The 15,284-nt window shown below is 59.7% G+C and overlaps 1 protein-coding gene across 1 annotated transcript; it reads right to left on the reverse strand.

Annotated features, from left to right (window-relative positions):
• Positions 1-166: 166 nt before the first annotated feature.
• Positions 167-10,045, reverse strand: SLC8A2 (solute carrier family 8 member A2; the record flags this gene model as incomplete). The annotated part of the gene is made up of 7 exons (XM_080636066.1): positions 167-543; positions 2,049-2,324; positions 3,737-3,836; positions 3,909-4,033; positions 5,435-5,452; positions 5,626-5,729; positions 8,328-10,045. The coding sequence occupies 7 exons, from the start codon at positions 10,043-10,045 to the stop codon at positions 167-169; spliced, it is 2,718 nt and encodes a 905-aa protein (XP_080492192.1).
• Between the last annotated feature and the right edge of the window lie 5,239 nt (positions 10,046-15,284).

Raw genomic sequence — 15,284 nt, forward strand, 5'->3', positions numbered from 1 at the left:
CCATTACCCCCATCACCCCTATTATCCTATCTCCCCCATCACCCCCATTACCCCAATGCCTCCATTACCCCCATCACCCCTATTATCCTATCTCCCCCCTCACCCCCTCACCCCCATGACCCCATTGCCCCCCATGACCCGCTCGCCCCCATCCCTGTATCCCGCCCTAGAAGCCCCGGATGTGGCAGTACGCCTCGAGGCTGGCGAAGAGCACGTAGAGGAGCCAGAGGGCGAGGAAGAGGCCGGTGGTGAGGAGCTTGGGCCCGCGGGGGCCGCCCAGCTCGCCGCCGATGGCGCCGCGGCGCCGCAGCAGGAGGACGCCGATGGCCACGAAGGCGAAGACGGTGAAGAGGGTGACGGAGAAGGCCAAGGTGCCGGCGCGCACCTCGAAGGGCCGGCCCCGCGCCGCCCAGTAGACGGCGGCCACCGACCAGGCCAGGCCCAGCCCCAGGAAGACGTTGACGGCGTTGGAACCGGTGACGTTGCCGATGGAGGCGTCGGCGCAAGGGTCCTGCAGGGCGGCCACTTTGCTGGCGAAGGTGTCTGCAGGGGGGGGGATGGATGGGGGGTAAGGGGGTGGGATGGGATGGGGATGGGGATGGGATGGGGATGGGATGGGGATGGGATGGGGATGGGGATGGGGATGGGGATGGGGATGGGGATGGGATGGGGATGGGATGGGGATGGGGATGGGATGGGGATGGGGATGGGGATGGGATGGGGATGGGATGGGGATGGGGATGGGGATGGGATGGGGATGGGATGGGGATGGGGATGGGATGGGGATGGGGATGGGATGGGGATGGGGATGGGGATGGGATGGGGATGGGGATGGGATGGGGATGGGGATGGGATGGGGATGGGGATGGGATGGGGATGGGAGGGGGATGGGGATGGGGATGGGGGTGGGGATGGGATGGGGATGGGATGGGGATGGGGATGGGATGGGGATGGGGATGGGGATGGGATGGGATGGGATGGGGATGGGGATGGGGATGGGAGGGGGATGGGGATGGGGATGGGGGTGGGGATGGGATGGGGATGGGATGGGATGGGGATGGGATGGGGATGGGATGGGGATGGGGATGGGGATGGGATGGGGAGGGGATGGGGATGGGGATGGGGATGGGATGGGGATGGGGATGGGGATGGGATGAGATGGGATGGGGATGGGGATGGGGATGGGGATGGGATGGGGAGGGGATGGGGATGGGGATGGGGATGGGGATGGGGATGGGGATGGGGATGGGGATGGGATGGGGATGGGGATGGGATGGGGTATACAGGGTATGGAGTGTAGGAATGGGTATGGGATGTGGGAGATGGGGTATGGGATATGGGATGGGGTCAAGGACACAGGGACACAGGCAGAGGATTCACCATGGGCATGGGGACATGGACCCGGCACCATCACCCAACACCCACTGCCCCATCCACACCTGGCTCTCATCCCCATCCCATCCCATCCCCATACCATCCCCATCCCATCCCATTCCCATCCCATCCCCATCCCATCCCCATCCCATCCCCATCCCATCCCATTCCCATCCCATCCCCATCCCATCCCATCCCATTCCCATCCCATCCCCATCCCCATCCCATCCCCATCCCATCCCCATCCCATCCCCATCCCCATCCCCATCCCCATCCCATCCCCATCCCCATCCCCATCCCATCCCATCCCCATCCCTATCCCCATCCCATCCCCATCCCATCCCCATCCCCATCCCATCCCATCTCATCCCCATCCCATCCCATTCCCATCCCGTCCCCATCCCATTCCCATCCCATCCCATCCCCATCCCATCCCCATCCCCATCCCCATCCCATCTCATCCCCATCCCATCCCATTCCCATTCCATCCCATCCCATCCCCATCCCATCCCATTCCCATCCCATCCCATTCCCATCCCATCCCATCCCCATCCCATCCCCATCCCATTCCCATCCCATCCCATCCCCATCCCATCCCCATCCCATTCCCATCCCATCCCATCCCCATCCCATCCCCATCCCATCCCCATCCCATCCCCATCCCTGTTCCTCACCAGGGATGGAGGTGCCGAGCGCCACGAACACGACGGCATTGACGGAGTCCTTGAGGCCCACGGTGCAGCCGAAGTGCGCGGCCAGGTCACCGATGAGCGCCGTGAGCAGCCCCAGCACCACGATGGAGACGCCGAAGCAGGCCCAGCCGTTGCAGTAGGCGGTGGGGGGCACGCAGGCGAACAGAACCTTCCAGAACACGGTCAGGAAGTGCATCACGTAGTCGAAGCACGAGGGCAGGCGCTCCTCGCGGCCTTCCTCCTCCTCCTCCTCCTCCCCTGCTGCGGGAGGCGCGCGTGGTCCATGGTGGTACCCGATGGTGGTACCCATCGGTGATGATGGTGCCCAGTGGTGGTGGTACCCAGTGGTGGTACCCAGTGGTGATGATGGTGCCCAATGGTGGTGGTACCCAATGGTGGTACCCAGTGGTGATGATGGTGCCCAATGGTGGTGGTACCCAATGGTGGTACCCAGTGGTGATGATGGTGCCCAGTGGTGGTGGTACCCAATGGTGGTACCCAGTGGTGATGATGGTGCCCAATGGTGGTGGTACCCAGTGGTGGTACCCAGTGGTGATGATGGTGCCCAATGGTGGTGGTACCCAGTGGTGGTACCCAGTGGTGATGATGGTGCCCAATGGTGGTGGTACCCAGTGGTGGTACCCAGTGGTGATGATGGTGCCCAATGGTGGTGGTACCCAATGGTGGTACCTAATGGTGATGATGGTGCCCAATGGTGATGCTCCATGGTGGTACCCAATGGTGATGATGGCACCCAATGGTGGTGGTACCCAGTGGTGGTACCCAATGGTGATGATGGTGCCCCACAATGATGCTCCATATTGGTACCCAATGGTGGTACCCAATGGTGATGATGGTGCCCCACAATGATGCTCCATATTGGTACCCAATGGTGGTACCCAATGGTGATGATGGTGTCCCACGGTGATGGTCGATGTTGGTACCCAATGGTGATGATGGTGCCCCATGCTGATAGTCCGTGGTGGTACCCAGTGGTGACTATGGTGCCCAATGGTGGTGGTGCCCAATGGTGGTGGTGCCCAATGGTGGTACCCAATGGTAGTACCCAATGGTGATGATGGTGTCCCATGGTGATGGTCCATGGTGGTACGCAATGGTGATGATGGTGCCCAATGGTGGTGGTGCCCAATGGTGGTGGTACCCAATGGTGATGATGGTGCTCAATGGTGGTGGTGCCCAATGGTGGTGGTACCCAATGGTGATGATGGTGCTCAATGGTGGTGGTGCCCAATGGTGGTGGTACCCAATGGTGATGATGGTGCTCAATGGTGGTGGTACCCAATGGTGGTGGTACCCAATGGTGATGATGGTGCCCAATGGTGGTGGTGCCCAATGGTGGTGGTACCCAATGGTGATGATGGTGCCCAATGGTGGTGGTGCCCAATGGTGGTGGTACCCAATGGTGATGATGGTGCTCAATGGTGGTGGTACCCAATGGTGGTGGTACCCAATGGTGATGATGGTACTCAATGGTGGTGGTACCCAATGGTGATGATGGTGCCCCATGGTGATGCTCCAGGGTGGTACCTAATGTTGGTACCCAGTGGTGATGATGGTGCCCAATGGTGATGGTATCCAATGGTGGTGATGGTCCGTGGTGGCAACCAATGGTGATGCCCCATGGTGATGTCCCCATGGCATGGCCCCACCTGCACTGACAGTGATGGCCTCCAGGAACTGCTCCCTCCACGAGTGCGTCCCGATCACCGTGGCCAGGTTGGTTTTCTTCATCAGCTTGTCCACTGTGTTCTGTGGTGGGGCAGGGCCATGGGGCCATGGGGCTATGGGGCTATGGGGCCTGCCCCACGGTGCCCCCCCTACCTTGAAGTCGTAGGACTCCTCGATGATGATCTCCAGGCGCCGGTTCTCGCCCAGGACGGGTTTGCCCATCTCAGCGATGCGCCGAGCATCCTCCTCCTCCGCGGAGAGCTGCCGCTCGCCCTCCGCTGTGGGGCACGGTGTGGGGCACGGTGTGGGGTACAATGTGTGGGGCACGGTGTGGGGCACGGTGTGGGGTACAATGTGTGGGGCACAGTGTGGGGCATGGTGTGGGGCACAATGTGGGGCATGGGGCCTAGGGACAGCCAGGGACACACGAGGGACACAAGTGGGGCATGGGGATACGGGAGCAGGAGAGGGATTGGGATTGGGAGAAGGAGGAGGAGTGGGATCAGGATAGGATCGGGATTGGGATCAGGATTGGGATCGGAATTGGGATCGGGATCAGGAAAGGGTCAGGATCAGATTGGGATCAGGATTGGGATCAGTATAAGGATCGGGAGCAGACTGGGAGCAGGATCAGGACTGGGATCAAATCCGTATTGGGACCAGATCGGAATCGGGATCAGTATAGGATCAGGATCAGATTGGGATCAGAATTGGGATCAGTATAAGGATTGGGATCAGACCGGGACTGGGATCAGGATTGGGATTGGGATCAGATCAGGACCAGGCTTGGGATCAAGGCTGGGATCAGGATCGTGATTGGGATCAGGACTGGGACCAGATCGGGATCAGGATTGGGATCAGATCAGGACCGGGCTTGGGCTCAGGCCTGGGATCAGATCAGGATCGGGACTGGGATCAGATCAGGATCGGGACTGGGATCAGATCAGGATCAGGCTCGGGACTGGGATCAGATCAGGATCGGGACTGGGATCAGATCGGGATCAGGACTGGGATCAGATCGGGATCGGGACTGGGATCAGATCGGGATCAGGATCAGGACTGGGATCAGATCAGGATCGGGACTGGGATCAGATCGGGATCGGGATCAGGACTGGGATCAGATCGGGATCGGGACTGGGATCAGATTGGGATCAGGATCAGGACTGGGATCAGATCAGGATCGGGACTGGGATCAGATCGGGATCAGGATCGGGACTGGGATCAGATGAGGCTCGGGACTGGGAACAGATCGGGATCAGATCAGGATCAGGCTCGGGACTGGGATCAGATTGGGATCAGGATCAGGACTGGGATCAGATCGGGATCGGGACTGGGATCAGATCGGGATCAGGACTGGGATGAGATCGGGATCAGGATTGGGACTGGGATGAGATCGGGATCAGGACTGGGATCAGATCAGGATCAGGCTCGGGACTGGGATCAGATCGGGATCAGGATCAGGACTGGGATCAGATCGGGATCAGAATCAGGACTGGGATCAGATCGGGATCAGGATCAGGACTGGGATCAGATCGGGATCAGGATCAGGACTGGGATCAGATCAGGATCAGGCTCGGGACTGGGATCAGATCGGGATCAGGATCAGGACTGGGATCAGATCGGGATCAGGATCAGGACTGGGATCAGATCGGGATCAGGATCGGGACATTGGCTCCTACCTTGGGCCAGCAGAAGAGCTGCGGGGGGGGGAGCGGCAGGCGGTGAGACCCCCGCGGAGCCGCGCGCAAACCACGCCCCCTCCTCACCCAAGCCCCGCCCCTCCCACCCAAGCCCCTCCTCTTCCCAGCCAATCCCAGCCCCTCGCCCCCCAAGCCCCGCCCCCTCCGCCCTCAGGCCCCGCCCCTCGCACCGGAGATGCCGCGGTTCATCCAGCGCGGCGGCCCCAGCTCGATGTAGAAGCGCTCCCGCTTCTCGTACTGCGCCGCGTCCACCAAGCGCACCCGCAGCGACCTCCTGCGGCCGACAGCGACATTGCACCACAGCGCGTCCCAGGGCACCCCTATGGCACCCCTATGGCATCCCAGTGCATCCCATTGCACCCCTATGGCATCCCAGTGCATCCCATTGCACCCCTATGGCATCCCAGTGCATCCCATTGCACCCCTATGGCATCCCAGTGCATCCCATTGCACCCCTATGGCACCCCTATGGCATCCCAGTGCATCCCATTGCACCCCTATGGCATCCCAGTGCATCCCATTGCACCCCTATGGCACCCCTATGGCATCCCAGTGCATCCCATTGCACCCCTATGGCATCCCATTGCACCCCTATGGCACCCCTATGGCATCCCAGTGCATCCCATTGCACCCCTATGGCATCCCATTGCACCCCTATGGCACCCCTATGGCATCCCGTTGCACCCCTATGGCACCCCTATGGCATCCCATTGCATCCCATTGCACCCCTATGGCATCCCATTGCATCCCATTGCACCCCTTTGGCATCCCAGTGCATCCCATTGCACCCCTATGGCATCCCAGTGCATCCCATTGCACCCCTATGGCATCCCAGTGCATCCCATTGCACCCCTATGGCATCCCATTGCATCCCATTGCACCCCTATGGCATCCCAGTGCATCCCATTGCACCCCTATGGCATCCCAGTGCATCCCATTGCACCCCTATGGCACCCCTATGGCATCCCAGTGCATCCCATTGCACCCCTATGGCATCCCAGTGCATCCCATTGCACCCCTATGGCACCCCTATGGCATCCCAGTGCATCCCATTGCACCCCTATGGCATCCCATTGCACCCCTATGGCACCCCTATGGCATCCCGTTGCACCCCTATGGCACCCCTATGGCATCCCATTGCATCCCATTGCACCCCTATGGCATCCCATTGCATCCCATTGCACCCCTATGGCATCCCAGTGCATCCCATTGCACCCCTATGGCACCCCTATGGCATCCCAGTGCATCCCATTGCACCCCTATGGCATCCCAGTGCATCCCATTGCACCCCTATGGCACCCCATTGCACCCCATTGCACCTGTATGGCACCCTATGGCACCTGATTGAACCCCTATAGCATCCCAGTGCATCCCAATGGCACCCAACAGCACTCCTCTGCACCCAGTGACACCCCAACAGTTCCCCATGTCCCATATCCCTACATCCCCCCATCCCACATCCCCATCCCCTTACATGGTCTCATCATTGCGGAACTCCAGCTCCCCATACCCCATATCCCACACCACATACCCCATATCCCATATATCCCATACCCCATATCCCACATCCCACATATCCCATACCCCATACCTCATATACCCCATATCCCATACCTCATATCCCATACCCCATATCCCATATCCCATACCCCATATCCCATACCTCATATCCCATACCCCATATCCCATATCCCATATCCCATACCCCATATCCCATACCCCATATCCCATACCCCATATCCCATATCCCATATCCCATACCCCATATCCCATACCTCATATCCCATACCCCATATCCCATATCCCATATCCCATACCCCATATCCCATACCTCATATCCCATACCCCATATCCCATATCCCATACCCCATATCCCATACCCCATACCCCACACCCCATATACATCATACTCCATATATCCCATATACCTCATACCCCATATATCCCATACCCCACACCCTATACATCCCGTATCCCATATCCATACCCCATGTATCGCATACCCCATACCCCATATCCCATACCCTGTATCCCACATCCCATATCCCCCATACTCCATACCCTATACCCCACATCCCATATCCCATACCCCATATATCCCATACCCCGTATCCCACATCCCATATCCCATACCCCATATCCCATATCCCATATCCCATATCCCATATCCCATATCCCATATCCCATATCCCATACCCCATATCCCATACCCCATACCCCATATCCCACACCACATACCCCATATCCCATATATCCCATACCCCATATCCCACATCCCACATATCCCATACCCCATACCTCATATACCCCATATCCCATACCCCATATCCCATACCCCATACCCCATATCCCATACCCCATATCCCATATCCCATATCCCATACCCCATATCCCATACCCCATATCCCATATCCCATACCCCATACCCCATATCCCATATCCCATATCCCATACCCCATATCCCATACCCCATACCCCATACCCCATATCCCATACCCCATATCCCATACCCCATATCCCATACCCCATACCCCATATCCCATACCCCATACCCCATATCCCATACCCCATACCCCATACCCCATATCCCATACCCCATACCCCATACCCCATATCCCATACCCCATACCCCATACCCCATACCCCATATCCCATACCCCATACCCCATATCCCATACCCCATACCCCATACCCCATATCCCATATCCCATACCCCATATCCCATACCCCATATCCCATACCCCATACCCCATACCCCATATCCCATACCCCATATCCCATACCCCATACCCCATACCCCATATCCCATATCCCATACCCCATACCCCATACCCCATACCCCATACCCCATTATACCCCACACCCCCCTCACATGGTCTCATCGTTGCGGAACTCCAGCTCCCCCACCGCGTCCTCGTAGTGGACTCCTCCTCCCTTGGCCGACCCCTCCACGGTGCGGTACGGCAGCAGCACGGTGCCGCGGGCGCCGGAGCCGCGCGTCACCTTCACCTCCACCCAGCCCTGCCCCTCGCTCACTCGCAGCATCCTCTCTTGGAAGGCGAAGATCCCGGCGTGGTCGTCGTCCAGGATGGTGACCGTGGCCAGCGCCGGCGCCACCAACTTCCCTTTGGGATGCTCGGCGCAATCTGGCTCGAACATCCCCTCGGCGTCGCCGACGCGGAGGTTCAGGAGCCGCACGAAGAAGCGCTCGTCCTCCTCGAAGATGTCATCATCGATGATGCCGATGCTCAGCTCCTTCACCGTCTCGCCCGGTTTGAACACCAAAGTCCCTTCGCTGTACTCGTAATCGGAGCCGGCTTTGGCCGAGCCGTCCTCGGTGCGGTAATCGACGTAGAAGGTGCGGTTGGTGCCGGCGCCGTGCTCGCACGCCACCGACAGCGTCACCGCGCCGCAGTTCTCCAGGCAATGGTACAGGCACGGCTCGAAGTAGATCCGCCCGCAGCCTTCGTCCTCGGCATCCGACGGCGCATCCGGATGCGTTGGGATGCGCCGGGAAGGGTCGGCCGCGTGCTTCCGGAGCACGTTGCCGGCGCCGGTCATCATGCGCGTGGCTTGGATGCGGTAGAAAGCGCGGCTCTTCTGTTGGTGCAGCAGCGCCGCGTAGTTGGCCATGTCCAAGAGCTGCTCCAGCTCCTTCTCCGGGTACTTCTGCTTCAGCTCCTTCAGGATCTGGATCACTTCCCGGCGGGCCTCATCCTGCTCCTTGTCCTCGGGCTGCTCCGGCGGCGGCGGCGGCGCCGGGACGCTCCCATCCATCTCGATGGCTTTCGGCGCGTCGCCCTCGGTGCCGATGATGATGCCGCTGCGCGGGTCGGCGCGGTACCGCTTGTACACGTCCTTATAGAACAAGAGGCGCTTGTCGGCCGCCCACGCCACCACCACGCACACCGGGAAGAAGACGAGGGTGAGGAGCGCTTCCCACACCTGCACCACGCCGGGGGAGATCACCGCCAAGATGAGGTACAACCAAACGTAGGCGAAGATGCTCCAGGCCGCCGTGACGAAGAACACCCGCAGGTGCTTGATGCGGCGGCTCTCGCCCGCCGGCACCACGTAGACGCACACGGCGATCACCACGAACATGTTGAAGGCGGCGCTGCCGACGATGGTGCCCGGTCCCAGCTCGCCCGCTTGGAAGTCGTGGCCGCAAACCTCGATGACCGACAGCAGGATCTCCGGCGCGGAGGAGCCCAGCGCCATCAGGGTGAGGTTGGAGACGGTCTCGTTCCAGATGCGCACCGTGCCCACGCTGGTCTCGCCGTTGGCTTTGGTGATGGTGATCTCCTTCTCCTTGGACGTGATGACCTCGATGGAGGCCATGAAGCGGTCGGCGATGATGGAGACGCCCAGGAACAGGTAGACCATGGCCACGAAGTAGACGACGGCGCGCGCGGCCTTGTCGCCCGCCGAAGGGTCCGGCGGTTGCCACACCGGGAGCAGCACCCCCGGCTGGCAGCGGGACGAGCCCCGGCACGTGCCGTTGGCGTCGGGCACCGCGGCGCCGGCGCCGGGGCTCAGCGCCGCGAGGAAGAGAGGGAGGAGGAGAGGAAGAGAGCGAGCAGCGGCCATGGCGCCTGCGGGGAGGGAAGAGGGGCGGTGGGGGCGTGCTCGAGGTGTGGGGCTGGGGACCAGGGCCGTGGGGTGATGCTGGGCCATGGGGTGATGCTGGGCCATGGGGTGATGCTGGGCCATGGGGTGATGCTCAGCTGTGGGGCTGGGATGCAGGTGTGGGGATGAGGACCACGGCCGTGGGGTGATGCTGGGCCGTGGGGTGATGCTGGGCCATGGGGTGATGCTCAGCTGTGGGGCTGGGATGCAGGTGTGGGGATGAGGACCACGGCCATGGGGTGATGCTGGGCCATGGGGTGATGCTCAGCTGTGGGGCTGGGATGCAGGTGTGGGGATGAGGACCACGGCCATGGGGTGATGCTGGGCCATGGGGTGATGCTCAGCTGTGGGGCTGGGATGCAGGTGTGGGGATGAGGACCACGGCCATGGGGTGATGCTGGGCCATGGGGTGATGCTCAGCTGTGGGGCTGGGATGCAGGTGTGGGGATGAGGACCACGGCCATGGGGTGATGCTGGGCCATGGGGTGATGCTGGGCCATGGGGTGATGCTCAGCTGTGGGGCTGGGATGCAGGTGTGGGGATGAGGACCACGGCCATGGGGTGATGCTGGGCCATGGGGTGATGCTCAGCTGTGGGGCTGGGATGCAGGTGTGGGGATGAGGACCACGGCCGTGGGGTGATGCTGGGCCATGGGGTGATGCTGGGCCATGGGGTGATGCTGGGCCATGGGGTGATGCTCAGCTGTGGGGCTGGGATGCAGGTGTGGGGATGAGGACCACGGCCATGGGGTGATGCTGGGCCATGGGGTGATGCTCAGCTGTGGGGCTGGGATGCAGGTGTGGGGATGAGGACCACGGCCATGGGGTGATGCTGGGCCATGGGGTGATGCTCAGATGTGGGGCTCGGATGCAGGTGTGGGGATGGGGACCATGGCCGTGGGGTGATGCTCAATGTGGGTGATGCTCAATGTGGGGCAGGGATGGAGCTGTGGGGCTGGGCCCACGGCCATGGGGGGATGCTCAATGTGGGGCTGGCCCCACGGCCGTGGGTCAATGCTCAGTTATGGGTCCAGGTAGGGGGGGGGTCCCACCCGTGGGTCACGTGGTCCCGGGCAAGGGGGGGGTGTGTTTCCCCACGCTGTGGGTCACGTGGCTTTCCGGGGGGGGGGGGGGGAGTGCGTGGGCGATCCCAGCTCCTCCTTGGCAACGGCGCGGTTCCCATGGCAACGGCTATAAAAAGGTGCGGGGGGGGGGACCCGGACCAGGAACAGCCACAAACAGACCCCATAGAGCCCCATAGGGACCCATAGAGCCCCATAGGGACCCCATAGAGACCCACAGACACCTATAGGGATCCATAGAGACCTAGAGACACCTGTCGACGCCTATAGACACCCATAGACACCTATAGACACCCATAGACAGACACCCGTAGGCACCCAGTGAACACTTATAGACACTTATGGACACCCCATAGACACCCACAGACACCTACAGACACCCATACACACCCTACAGACACCCACAGGCACCCTATAGACACCCATAGACATGACATAGACACCTATTGACACCTACAGGCACCCTATAGACACCCATCCTATAGACACCCATCCTGTAGACACCCAGAGACACTCATAGGCACACATAGACACCTATACAGACCCTATAGACACCCACAGACACCATATAGACACCCTATAGACACCCCATAGACACCTATAGACACCTATACAAATGCTACAGACACCCATAGACACCCTATAGGCCCCCATAGGCATCCCAAAGACACCCTATAGACATCTATAGACACCACATAGACACCAACAGACATCCCATAGACACCTATAGACACCCTATAGCCACCTACAGACCCCCTACAGCCACCTATAGACACCTATAGACATCCCATAGACACCCTATAGACACTTACAGACATCCATAGACACCCTATAGACATCCCATAGACACTCTATAGACACTTATAGACATCCATGGACACCCTATAGACATCCATAGACACCCCATAGGCGACACCCCACTGCATGACTCCACATTCCCCGTCCTGCTCCATGCGGACGTCGCTTCCCAGCTATTCCCAGCTCCAGCCCCATGGATTGACCCTCAACCCCAGGCTGCCATGGATGGAATCAATGGGATCAGTGGGATCAATGGGACCAATGGGATCAATAGGATTGGTAGGATTAATGGGATCAATGGGATCAGTGGGATCAATGGGACCAATGGGATCAATAGGATTGGTAGGATTAATGGGATCAATGGGATCAGTGGGATCAATGGGACCAATGGGATCAATGGAATGAATGGGATCAGTAGGATTGGTGGAATCAATGGGATCAATTGGATCAGTGGGATCAATGGGATCAATGGAATGAATGGGATCAGTAGGATTAGTGGAATCAATGGGATCAGTGGGATCAATGGGATCAATGGGATCAGTGGGATCAATGGGACCAATGGGATCAATGGGCTGGGGAAGCCTCCAGGACCGTGTCTGGGTGGGAAAAGCCCCAGTTCCAAGCGGGAATTCTGCTCCCAGATCCTGAATATCCCCCAAGGGGCTCCAAGGGCAGGGGCAGGACAGGGTCGGGGCCATTCCCAAAGGATCTGGGGAGCCCGGAAATGGGAATGAAATGGGAAAAGCCCCAAATCGCATGGGATGCTCCTTGGGATGAAGGGGTTGAGGAGGAAAAGCCTCAATGGGGATGGATGGGGGTATCCGTAGACCCCAAATCCCGGCAGATTCCCAATGGGATGGAGCCAGAGGGGTCACCAGGACCCCGATTCCCAGGAAAATTGGGCTCCAAAGGACCGAGATTCCCGGTTTTCTGCTTCCCAAATCCCGGCTTCGATTCCAGGATGGGGATGGAGGGGAAATGGGAAAGAAAAGGGAGGAAAAATCCCGGCTCCGGGAGCTGGGAACACCGTTGCCAAGGGAGGAAAACGGGAGCGGAGGCGGGGGGGGGGGGGTCCCCAGCGTCGGGAATTGGGAATTTGGGGGGAATCTGGGAAAAAATGGGGGGATTTTGGGAAAAATTGGGGGAAATTTTGGGGAGATTTGAGGAAAATTCCGAGGAAATTTGGGCCAAATTTGGGGAGATTTCAGAGGAATTTAGGGAAAACCTGGGGGGATTTAGAGGGAATTCCGGGAGAATTCTTTGGGAATTCGGGGGAAATTTGGGGAGGATTCGATGGGAATTTCAGGGAATTTGGGGGGAAATTTTGGGAGAGATTTGAGGGAAATTTGAGGAAATTTTGGGGGGATTTAGAGGAAATTTGGGCCAAATTTGGGGAGGATTTGAGGGAAATTCCCGGGAATTTGTGGAGAAATTTTGGGAAAATTTGAGGGATTCAGAGGAAATTCAGGGGAAATTTTTTGGGGGATTTGAGGGAAATTTCAGGGAAATTTGGGGGAGATTTCAGGGAAAATCGGGGAATTTTGAAGAAATTCTGGGCAGATTTTGGGGGAGGATTTGAGGGAAATTTCAGGAAAATCGGGGGCGATTTGGGGGCAGATTTGAGGGAAATTTGGGAGAAATTTGGGGAAATTCAGGGGAAATTTGGGCGAATTTGGAGCAAATTTGGGGTCCGTTCCCCCCCCGGCTCGGTGGGAATTGCGGGGGGGGGGTGGGATGCTCCTTACCTGGGATACAGGAATGGGAAGCGAGACCCCCCCCCATTAATCCCATTGATGGAGGGGGTCCGCATTGATCCCGGTTGGGTCCCGGTTCCCACCCCCCCCCATTGATCCCATTGATGGGGGGGGCCCTTGGGGGCAGCCCCATTGATGTGGGGGGGTCCCCATTGATCCCGGTTGAGTCCCGGTTCCCACCCCCCCCATTGATCCCATTGATGGGGGGGGGCCCTTGGGGGCAGACCCATTGATGCGGGGGGATCCCCACTGATCCCGGTTGGGTCCCGGTGCCCCCCCCCGCAATCCTCAGGTGGGGGGGGCGGCTCCGTTCTCCCCCATCCCCGTTTCCCCCCCCCTTCCGTTAACCCCCCCCCTCGTACCTGGCTCCGGCTCCGCTCGGCCCCCCCCCGGTGCCGCCGCCGCCGTTACCGGTCACTTCATGGCGATGCCGGGCGGGGGGGGGGGGGAGAACGAGGGGGGGGGCGGAGCTTGGGGGGGGGCGGGATTTGGGGGGGGGGAACCCGGCCCCGCCCCCCCCAAAGAGCGGCTGGGGGAGGGGGAAGAACGGGGGAGCCCCCGTGACGTCATCGGGAGTCCCCCAGTGACCCCTGTGACCCCACAGGACCCCCCCGCGGACCCTGCTATGACCCCTCTATGGACCCCCCCTATACCCCTCTATAGACCCCCCTATAGACCCCCCCCATAGAACCCTCTATGAACCCCCCTATAGACACCCCCCATAGAACCCTCTATGGACCCCCCTATAGACACCCCCCATAGAACCCTCTATGAACCCCCCTATAGACACCCCCCATAGAACCCTCTATGGACCCCCCTATAGACCCCCCCCATACCCCTCTATAGACCCCCCCCCATAGAATCCTCTATGGACCCCCCTACAGACCCCCCCTATACCCCTCTATAGACCCCCCTATAGACCCCCCCATAGAATCCTCTATAGACCCCCCTACAGACCCCCCCTATACCCCTCTATAGACCCCCTATAGACCACCCCTCCAAAGAACCCTCTATGGACCCCCCTATAGACCCCCCCCCCATACCCCTCTATAGACCCCCCCATAGACCCCTCTCTGGACCCCCCTATAGACCCCCCCATACTCCTCTATAGACACCCCTACAAATCCCTTTATGGACCACCCCTATAGACCCCCCCCATACCCCTCTATAGACCCCCCTATAGACGCCCCCCCATAGAACCCTCTATGCACTCCCCTATAGACCCCCCCATACCCCTCTATGGACCTCCCTATGGACCCCCTCCATGAATTCCCCTATAGAGCCCCCCATGGACTCCCCATAGCCCCCTCCCATAGACCCTGCTATGGACCTTCCCTATGCACAACACAGACCCCCCCCGGACCCCCCTATAGACCCCTTTGACCTCCCGGACCCTCCTATACCCCCCCCCATAGACCCCTCTATGGACCCCCCCTATAGACCCCTATGCCCCCCCCATTGACCCCCTGTGACCCCCCCCCCATTCTCCCTATGGATCCATCCTGGCCGTGCCACCCCAACCCCCATCATCCCAGCCCCATCCCAAAGGATTTGGGGGGGTCCCCAG

The sequence above is a fragment of the Psittacula echo genome (assembly GCF_963264785.1).
Source record: "Psittacula echo genome assembly, chromosome: 29".
NCBI lineage: Eukaryota > Metazoa > Chordata > Aves > Psittaciformes > Psittacidae > Psittacula > Psittacula echo.